This window comes from Bison bison, unplaced genomic scaffold, assembly GCF_000754665.1.
Source record: "Bison bison bison isolate TAMUID 2011002044 unplaced genomic scaffold, Bison_UMD1.0 scf7180017864221, whole genome shotgun sequence".
NCBI lineage: Eukaryota > Metazoa > Chordata > Mammalia > Artiodactyla > Bovidae > Bison > Bison bison.
Genome location: NW_011494793.1, coordinates 533,600 through 543,960, shown reverse-complemented (window position 1 = coordinate 543,960; position 10,361 = coordinate 533,600). Strand labels below are relative to the sequence as shown.

The window sequence follows — 10,361 nt, the reverse complement described above, 5'->3', positions numbered from 1 at the left end:
GTGTGGCTGGGCTTCACTGCCGTGGCCCGGAGTCCTGGCATGTGCGGTTTCTGGCTCACTCGGACTAATGAGGGCGTCTCTGTGCTGCTGCGGGAGCCAGGGGGACACAGCTGGTCTCTAGTTTCCTTGTGCGCTGCCCCAAAGCCTTTGGCCGCACGCCCTGCACTGCCGTCTCTCTCTTCCAGGCTCCTGCTCTTGGCCTTGTTCGCTTTGTGGAGTCCTTCCCCTCCTCATAACTGTTCAGCCTCTCTCTCTCTCTTTATGTGAGACTCTGGGCCTTTCTCGACATGTCTCTTTTCTCAGTGGCCAAGTGCTCTGTCCCTAGGATTCACGGGAAAGCTTATGCCTAATTCTCCAGAGCACTGAGAAGATGCTCTTGGTGTTCTCATCTGTCTCCCATCTCTGGCCCTCACCTCCTCCCTCTGCCCTTCACACATTCCTCTCCACTTGGAAGTGGCAAAACGAGGGATTTCCGTATCCGCTCCAGGGCCGGTTTAGGCAGCTTCATCCTCTGAATAGACTGTGAACGGTCCTCTTTCATGCACCGCCTGAGGCGGAATTTCCTGCTTGACCGTCTGTCTGCCTCAGCGTGTGTTCCAGCCTCATAGCCTTGCTCTTACTTGTGCCGTCTGTCCAGGTACCCTCACAGCTCTTGGCTTGCCCGTTCTGTCTTAGTTCATGGGACAGCTCACTCTTAAATTCTGTCGCGCAGGCTTTGATAAGATGGGTTTCCTTGGATAAAAAGTTGGCAGGGAAGTGTCATTTGGAAAATAGGGATTCTCCCCACCCTTGCCGGCACCCCCCCAGATTTTTTTGCCTTTATTTTTATTCATCTTATTACAGATGTTTACATGATGGTCAATCATCTTGAAACGTTGACGTCACATGTGTTACATAGAAACCCACAACCACTGTTTGGAAGAAAAACTATATCTTGTTGCACAAATACAATCTTTAAAGCACTCACTTTTTGGTTTGTTTCCATTTCTTAATAAACACTGTGAAGAGGGCTTTTGTTCACTCCTGGACATTTCAAGACTGTTCCCAAGGAGAGGGAGGTCTCTTAGTTCTCTTCGGAGGGGATGAAAGTAAGGGGCTTAATTTCCTGAGAACCAGTGTAACCAAAGAGGTGTGTCTAGAGCGTTGTAAGTCTGGACAGTTTTACTGAAGTCACTGGGTTTCTGTTAGGCCCACATGACTTGACTTTGTCCAAGATGGCAGGGATCTGAAAGCCGTGTTTATTCCTGTGTCTCATCTGCTGATAAGGGTACTGGCTTCTCATCCTTGGAGTCGGTGCTCAGCCAGCCTGTCTGCTAGAGAGGAGCAGAATTCAGCTTCACCACAGACTCATCACGGAGGCCGGGCTGGCCTGTCACATTCAGCCCCTGGCCTACTGGAGCCGCTTTTACTGACTCTTCAGAGCGGATGATTGAATAGCAATTTTGTAAACCTAAGCTCCACCTTTGGTAACTGGACATCAGCCACAGTGGGGTAGTGGCACCATGGGAATTGGCAGTGGCTATCAGGCAGAGCTTTTATTTTCTCTTGAGAGTGTTGATTGCACCGGCACACCACCGCCCAGCCCCTGTCTAAAGGCGAGGAGCGTCACAGAATGCCACCTTGATGCCCTTTCGGAGTTGTCACGTCTGTTTCCTGAGACATGCAGAACTTAAGACTGGTCAGGGAGCTCCTTGTTCACGGTGCTCGCTCTCTGCCGCGAGCTTGGCCACGACACTTGCATCTCCCAGGTGGGCGGATGGTCCATGCTCCTCAGTAGGTGGTCAGCAGATGGTGGAGTTGATGGCGTCTTTGTGCCAGGGCAAATCTAGCTTTCTGCTCTGAACCTGAAATGGAATCCATAAATGGTAAATGGTTACCCTAACCACGTGAATCCTGCCGGGGTCGTCTTAGGCTTCTCCTTTGAAGGGGAGGGAGCAGCTACTACCTCAGGCCAAGCAGTCGCTCCTGAGAGAGAGATGGCAGACCTGCCTTTCAGTTAGGGGGACTGCAGCCGGAGCACCCAGGAATCAGTGTCTTCTCTGCCATCGTCCACTGTTACTTGTCAAGTCTTCCAAGTGGCAATTGAAAACATTAAAAAAAAAAAGTACCAATTAGCAGTGGTATGTGACTGCTAATTAAAAACCAAATAGAAGCTTCCATTCTGTTTAGTTTTCCAAGTTGTCGTTCTCAGTTCACTACTTTATCCAGGTCGCTCACCATCTCTGTTTCTTCTTCTGAAACAAACATGTTCCTTTCCCCAGGGCTGCAGGGTGTTGATTTTCCCTGCTGGCTGCCTGGCTTCCGTAGGTTAGGACTCCTCCAGCATGTTGGTCTGTTTCAGACCCCCACTGGGTGCTTGCTGGCATGGGCATCTCATGGTAGTTGGCACCACAGCATCCTTACTGAGTCTGTGTGTCGCAGACATGGGCGCCGCGCTTGGGGACATCGGCACTCAATTGCCCAAGACCTGGCTTGGCTTATCCACCTCGGGAAGCCCTGTGGTTGGAGGCCCTAGGTAATCTTTCTCAGGTAAGGAAAACCGTTCCACGTCCGTCAGAGGGCAGGGGTGTTTGGTCCATTCCTCGGGAGCCTGGGGCTTCTGTTGCCCTGGTACCTCTGAGACACATCCCGCTCCCTGGAGTCACCCAGCCTAGTCAGGACCCTCCCGTGGGCACCTCTGACGTCACTGCCCTGCGTTTTCATGGAAGCCCCGGCTCTCTCATCACCTGGTCTCGGTCAGTTGGAATAATGGCTGAATTCGCCAGCCCCAAGGATGCTGACACATTTGCCAGATTCAAGGAGGATGTTGTGCTTTTTAATGTCATAGTGAAACCTTTGTGTTTTCACTGAGGGTGTGTCTTTCTGAACCAAAATATCTCAGTATTTCTAAACCAAGTGCACTGTTTTCCCGCATATATTGTGAGGTCCGTCCCCAACCCCTTTCAGGTAATTTTTCCACTATAAAAACTTGCTCTTCAAAAGCAAGTCCCCCCCATGCACCGCTGATTTAAATATGCTGTTTGTTTCTACAAATAAGCACTTTTTAAAGAAAAAATGCAAAGTGCTGTGTATGCTCTAGTAGTTCTAACTGTATAAGCACGCACTTCCTCTCTGGATGTAAATAGCCATCGTGCCTCTTGGTGTGGAAACAGGCATTTTTAAAAATGCGCACATAGGCACACGCTCTCTGAAAAGCTGCTTGAGGGAGGTGCACCTTTGAACCAGGAGGCTTTGAGCTGCAGTCGTTGGAGGGACTTGTTACATTTTCTTTCTGACATTTCCAAAAATAGGACTTTTTTTCTGACACAGTGATATATTAAAAAATATTTTTAATTATGGTAAAAGACACATAACGTAAAGTTTACCATCCTAGCCATCTTTCATTATACAGTTCAGTCGCGTTAACTGTGTTCATGTTGTACAGCCAAGCTCTAGAACTTCATACCATTAAGCACTGCTCCCCATCCTCCTGACCGCCTACTGTTCTGCTTTCTGTGTCTTTGAATCTGATGGCTCTAGGGACTTCGTGGAAGTAGAATCCCACAGTGTTTGTCTTCCGGTGACTGGCTTCTTTCTCTTAGCCTGATGTCTTCAGGCTTCATCCGTGTTGCGTGTGTCAGAATTTCCTTTCTTCTAAAGGCTGAGTGACACCCCATCGTATGGACATGCCACACTTTGCCTATTCATTCATTCATCACTGGATGCCTGGGTTGCTTCCACCGAACGATTTTTAAATAGACTTTCACTTTAGAAGACTTAAGGAAAAGTTGCAAAGATAGTGCAGAGGGTTCCTGTATAACCCACAGCCAGCTTACCCTGTTATTAATGTCTTGTACATTTATCACAATGAATGGACTGTTGTTGACGTTATTAACTAAAATCCGCCTTCTCTGTTGTTTTTTTTTTTTTTTTTATAAAAACTACTCTCATCAGGGTCACATCACTTAAGAGGGGAAAATACACCGGTTAGGTATAGAATTCTGTGCTTGGCTTTAAATCTGAAATAATGAAATCCCTGTCCTGTCTCTTCGCAAAATTACAGGACGATCCTTTCAAAAATAAAGCCTTGTTATTTAGCAACAATGCCCAAGAATTGCATCCGGATCCCTTTCAAGCAGAAGACCCCTTCAAATCAGACCCATTTAAAGGAGCCGATCCCTTCAAAGGTACCTCATTTGGCGCCCACTTTGTCACTGCAAGGCTGTTTGTTTTGTGCCCCTCTGGGTTGTCTCGTGACTGGCGGCACCCTCTGACGTGCGGGGAGGAAAGAAATTCTTGGAGACTAACTGGCCTCTTGAATCTCTCAGTTCCCCTGGGTGATTGAAGAGCTGTGGTGTTGCATGGGGGAGGGAAGAGCTCCAAGCTCACTGTGACACGCCCACGTTCACGGGTAACTGGCTTGGCCCTGAGACTGCATCCACCTTGCAGGACTAAGATAAGTAGGCGTAGCAGTGATTATGGAGCCCCTAGTAAATAGCGGATCCCCACATGCACAGGCTCTAAGGCCTTCCCACAGCGAGTTCACCCAGAGCCACACGGGTCAGGAATAACTAAGAATTCTAGAAACAAGATTTCCTAAGTTTTCTTTTTTTTTTTTTGCAGAGCAAAACTATTTCCAAGAAGGCTATCTGTATTTTCCTGAGAAAAATGCCAGGGCAGGGAGAGGGCAGTGGGAGTGCCTTTCCAGTTAGAGACTTGGAGTAGAAGCACCCGAGTTCTGAGAGATGACTCGGGCAGCTGCCGAGGCTCAGGTGTCCCAGGAGGCTGAGGAGGGGGCCGCTCTGGGGGCTCAGGTTCTTGGAACCCCAGAGGGTGGGTGATGGGGAGGGGAGGGGTGAGCCATGAGCAGGGCATAGAAAGAGAGTGAATTCAGGCTGGTCCTGTGTTTCCCCACCGTTGGGCCCACGTTGAGTAGCCCGAGTTCTTTCTGCTTCATCTTCATCATCTTTGCCGTGATGAACTCCCTCAGCCACTGGCCACCCTTGCTTTCCCACTTTGCTCTGCCCAGGTCATTTCTACCACAGAGCTGAATGGTTCTCTCTTCTCTAATCCAGGTGACCCATTCCAGAGCGACCCCTTTGCCGAGCAACAGACGGCTTCAACAGGTAAAAAAATAAGTAAATAAATAACCTTCTTTACTTAAAAGAAATGTTCTGTGAACTGGTCCTCAGAATATTCCCATTCCTAGATAACTAACGAGAACCTACTGTATAGCACAGGGAACTCTGCTCCGTGCTCTGTGATGACCTAAATGGGAAGGAAATCCAAAACAGAGGCAATATATGTGTAGATAGATCTGATTTATTTTGCTCTACACCAGAAACCAACACAACATTGGAAAGCAATTATTTTGTTGTTGTTGTTGAGTGGCTGAGTTGTGTCTGACTCGTCATGACCCCATGGACTATAGCCCACCAGGCTCCTCTGTCCGTAGAATTTCCCAGGTAAGCATACCGGAATGGGTTGCTGTGCCCTCCTCCAATAAAAACTTAAAAAGAAGAGTATTCCCATTCCTAGTTCAGCTTGAGGGAAATGGAGAAACACCTTGCCGCCTCCTGTGCTAGGCGAGCTTCTGAAGGAAGCTCCGTTGTGCCTCCCTTTCTCAGTCTGGTGCCCCTTCCTGCTGGTCGCACAGCACAATGAGAACGAGAGCCAGAACGCCAGCCCCTGGTGCTTGACGACTGTGCAGACTCCCGGTCGCTTGTGCCTGCTGTGCCCGCTGTGCCACCATCAAGGTGTCCTGTGTGGTGCCCATGCTCAGTGGCACTTCTGCTCGCATATACTCGGGGTGGCGGTGCAGTGAGCAGGGAAGGACAGCATCACTTTGCACCAAAGCCCAGCATCTTGGGCTTCCCCGGTGGCTCAGTGGTAAAGAATCCACCTGCCGATGCAGGAGACACAGGTTCAGTCACTGCCTCGGGAGGACCCCACACGCCTGGGAGCAGCTAGCCCTGTGCACCACAGCTTCTGAACCCATGTGCCCCAGAGCCTGTGCTCTGCAACAAGAGAAGCCCCTGCAGTGAGAAGCCTGGCACCACAGCCAGAGGGCAGCCCCCACTCCCTGCAGCTAGAGAAAAGCCCGAGTGGCAGCAGAGACCTAGCACAGCCAAAAATAAACGGAAGGTTTTTTTTTAAATACTTAAAAAAAAATTGGTACACATCATAGAGAAAAGAAAGAAAGGCCAGTGTTTTGTTTCTTCTGGGTGGTGGGGGCTCTCCTCCTGGTCGCCAGGCCCGCGCCCCACGTGAACACACTCTGGGCATGGCAGTGTTGGCATCGTGCTGCCTGTTTATTTCCTTTTCCCTTGCTGTTTATCTGTTTCTCTTGAGGTAGGATTCGTGTAACACAAGCCTGACAAATGTGCATAGTACAGGTTAACCGTCTTAAAGTGCACATGCCACTGGCCTGTGGTCAGTTTGCCGTGCTGTGCACTTACCACCTCCATGTAGTTCCAGAACGTCTCCGTCACCCTGAAAGGAGACCGCGTCTGCCAGTGCCCCCCACTCAGCCCCTGGCAGCCGCCAGTCTGCTTTCTGTCCTTCTGGACTTTCGCACATTGTTTGTTCCTACTGATTTTGTTGAGAGGTGTAATGAACACGCCACAGAACTCGCCCATTTTGAGTGTAGAATCGGATGCGTTTCAACCTGTGTGTAGCCAGATGAGAGAGCAACTGTCTGCATTGTCCCTAAAGGCCCCCTCCTGCTCCTCCACCCCTGTGCCACCAGATCTCTGGCAGCCACTAACTGGCTTTCTGCCACTATGGTTTTTCCATTTTCTAGAATTTCACATAAGTGGTGTCAGTCAGTTGTGGTGTTTTTTTTTTTTTAAATGGGAGTTTTCTCACTAAGCATAGCGTTTATTCATGGGACAATTTTTTCCTTCTCTTTCCAAAACACCTTCCAGATCCATTCGGTGGGGATCCTTTCAAAGAAGGTGACCCATTCCGTGGCTCCACCCCTGATGACTTCTTTAAGAAGCAGACAAAGAGCGACCCGTTTACCTCAGACCCGTTCACAAAGAACCCTTCCTTACCGTCAAAGGTGAGTGCCCTCAGGAGGGCCGCTGTCCCGGTGCTGCCCGTCTGCGGACTCTTTGTATGAAGGCAGCCCTTCCCACCCGCATGGACCAAATCAGGGCCTCCCTCTCTCAGACTGAGCTTGCTAAGCCTGGCAAGTGAGAGCCGTCGGAGGCTGGGCCATTCCCTGGGAGCTGGCGAGAAGGCCCAGCCTCCTTCCTGGATGGCACCGTGACCATCTCTGCTGGTCCCTGTGGAGGCTTGCCCTGTGAAGCTGGGTATCACATCCAGCAGTCTGGTGAGCCCACATCAGGGTGTTCTGTGTCCTGAACAGCTGTCACCCCTCCATCCCTTTTGGTGCCCCTTCAGCTCAGGCCCACTGGCTGGGTTCTCTGCTTGGCCACTGCATCCCCCAACAAAGACAAAACAGAGCACCACACACGCCCACAGGTTTGCCCTGCTGCCTGAGTGCCCAGTGCAGATGGCGACACTGGCATCAGCCTGCCCCAGGGGGTCCCCGCCGTGGCAGGAGAAATCCAGACGCACAGGCTGCCGCGCTGAGTGTGCTCCCCACCCCTCAGCAAGCAGTAAGCCCTGTGTTTTGTACATTAGGCCCAACAGCCTGGTGTAAATTGGTGTCAGCGAGGACTTAAAACGCAGAGAAGAGACTTTGTGATGGAATGAGGATTTTGCGTCTAAGTGAGGGCCACATGTAGCTTTCCTGCGCTCTAGGCTGCGCCTCTGCCCTCCTTTTACCCACGCCTTGGTTTTTCACTTGTCCGTGGACCTACTGGTCTGCCGCCCTAGCCCCAGAGCTCCTTGAAGGCAGGGATTAACCCGGAGCGTTTCTGTCTCTGTGACCGGTTGTGAGGGCCCCCTTTCATTCCTGATGTTGGTGGTCTGTGTTCTCACCTCCGTGTGGATCGATTTGATTCATCTTTTCCACAAGCCAGCTATTGGCTGTGTTACTTTCCTCTCCTGTTTGTTCTCTATCTCACTGATTTCTGCTCATGATTTCCTTCTCCCTACTTTGGCCTTCTGTTTCTAACTTCTTAAGATCCAACCTTAGGTCATTGATCTTGGATCTTCTTTTTCTAATGTAATTGTTTAATGCTATGTATTTCTGGGCTTCCCTGGTGGCTCAGTGGTAAATAATCCACCTAGCCACTGCAGGAGACACGGGTTTGATCCCTGGTCTGGAAAGATCCCACATGCTGCGAGGCAGCTGAGCCTGTGCACTGCAACTATTGAAGCTGTGCCCTAGAGCCCAGGAACCGTAACTGCTGAGTCCGAGCGCCTGGAGCTTGGGCTCCACAGCAAGAGAAGCCTCCACAATGAGAAGCCTGCACGCCACAAGTAGAGAATACTCCCCATTTGCCACAGCTAGAGGAAAGCCCACGAGCAGCGGAGTCCCAGCACAGCCAAAAATAAATAAAGTTATTTTTATAAAAAACCTACGCATTTCTCTTCAGGCACTGCTTTAGGTGCATTCCACACATTTTGATATGTTGTATCTTCCTTGTCATTCAGTTTGAGATATTTTTCAATTTCCCTTGTGAATGCTCTGTTGAACCGTGGATTACTTAAAGGGTGTTGTTTCATTTCAAAGTACTGCCTCCCTCCAGGTGTTTTATAATATTGGTTTCTAACTAGATTTATTGTTGTTAGAGAATATATTTTGTGTGTTTTCAGTCCTTTTTGATTTATTGAGACTCGTTTTATGGTCTTTGTTGGAGAACATAACAGGGTACAGTAGAGAAGAGTATCTATTTGCCATTGTTGGGTATAATGTTCTGTAAATGCCACCTAGGTCAAGGTGGTTGTTCTGAAGGTCTATTTTTTCCCCCATTTTTTTAAAGGGGGTCACGCCTGTGTAGCTTGGGGGATCTTAGTGCCCCAACCAGGGATTGAACCTGGGCCACATCAGTGAAAGTGCTGAGTTCTAACCAGTGGGCGGCCAGGGAATTCCCCCTCTTTCCTTTTTTTAATTGAAAGTTTAGCTGATTTACAATGTTGTGCTAGTTTCTAGTGTACACCACAGTGATTCAGTTATACATACATATATATTCTTTTTCATACTCTTTTCCATTATGTTCTATAGAGGACTGATCATCTATTTTTAAGGTGTTAGCTCTACCAGTTGCTGAGATGTTAAGCTCTTCTATGATTGTAGCATTGTCCATATCTCCCTTAATTCTGTCAAGTTTAGCTACATATATTTTGAAGCTGTCAGTTGCCTGCATATTGATGATTGTTGTATCATCCTGATGCAGTGACCTTTTTTCTTTAAAAGGGTTCCATTTTTCCTCTGGTGATAATCTTTGTCTTAATCTGTTTTTATCACATTTTAAAATAGCCACCTCATTTTTCTTATGCTTATTTTTTGCATGCTTTATCTTTTCTTATCCACTTACTTTCAACCTATCTGGGAGTTGAAGTTGATGTCTTTTGTGTTGAGCGTATATCAACAGTTGGGCCTTGCTTTTCTAAACAGTCTGGAAATCTCTGCCTTCTAAATGGAGTATCTAGTCCATTCACATTTAATGCAGTTATCAGTATAATTGCATTAAACATCCTCTGGATCATGGAAAAAGAAAGAGAGTTCCAGAAAAACACCTACTTCTGCTTTATTGACTATGCCAAAGCCTTTGACCGTGTGGATCACAATGAACTGTGGAAAATTCTGAAAGAGATGGGAATACCAGACCACCTGACCTGCTTCTTGAGAAATCTGTATGCAGGTCAGGAAGCAACAGTTAGAACTGGGCATGGAACAACAGACTGGTTCCACATAGGAAAAGAAGTACATCAAGGCTGTATATTGTCACCCTGCTTATTTAACTTACATGCAGAGTACATCATGAGAAACGCTGGGCTGGAGGAAGCACAAGCTGGAATCAAGATTGCCGGGAGAAATATCAATAACCTCAGATATGCAGATGACACCACCCCTATGGCAGAAAGTAAAGAGGAACTAAAAAGCCTCTTGATGAAAGTGAAAGTGGAGAGTGAAAAAGTTGGCTTAAAGCTCAACATTCAGAAAACAAAGATCATGGCATCTGGTCCCATCACTTCATGGCAATAGATGGGGAAACAGTGTCAGACTTTATTTTTTGGGGCTCCAAAATCACTGCAGATGGTGACTGCAGCCATGAAATTAAAAGACGCTTACTCCTTGGAAGGAAAGTTATGACCAACCTAGATAGCATATTAAAAAGCAGAGACATCACTTTGCCAACAAAGATCCGACTAGTCAAGGCTATGGTTTTCCCAGTGGTCATGTATGGATGTGAGAGTTGGACTATGAAGAAAGCTGAGCGCCGAAGAATTGATGCTTTTGAACT

The 10,361-nt window shown here is 48.2% G+C and overlaps 1 protein-coding gene across 8 annotated transcripts in view; it reads left to right on the top strand.

Moving 5' to 3' along the window:
• EPS15L1 (epidermal growth factor receptor pathway substrate 15-like 1) overlaps window positions 1–10,361 on the top strand; it is an 86,471-nt gene that overhangs the window by 44,632 nt on the left and 31,478 nt on the right. For all 8 annotated transcript variants that reach the window (XM_010845596.1, XM_010845595.1, XM_010845597.1 and 5 more), the window contains 3 exons: window positions 4,043–4,166; window positions 5,055–5,105; window positions 6,906–7,042. In XM_010845596.1, coding sequence (XP_010843898.1) covers window positions 4,043–4,166; window positions 5,055–5,105; window positions 6,906–7,042 — 312 coding nt within the window. The remainder of the gene's footprint in view (window positions 1–4,042; window positions 4,167–5,054; window positions 5,106–6,905; window positions 7,043–10,361) is intronic.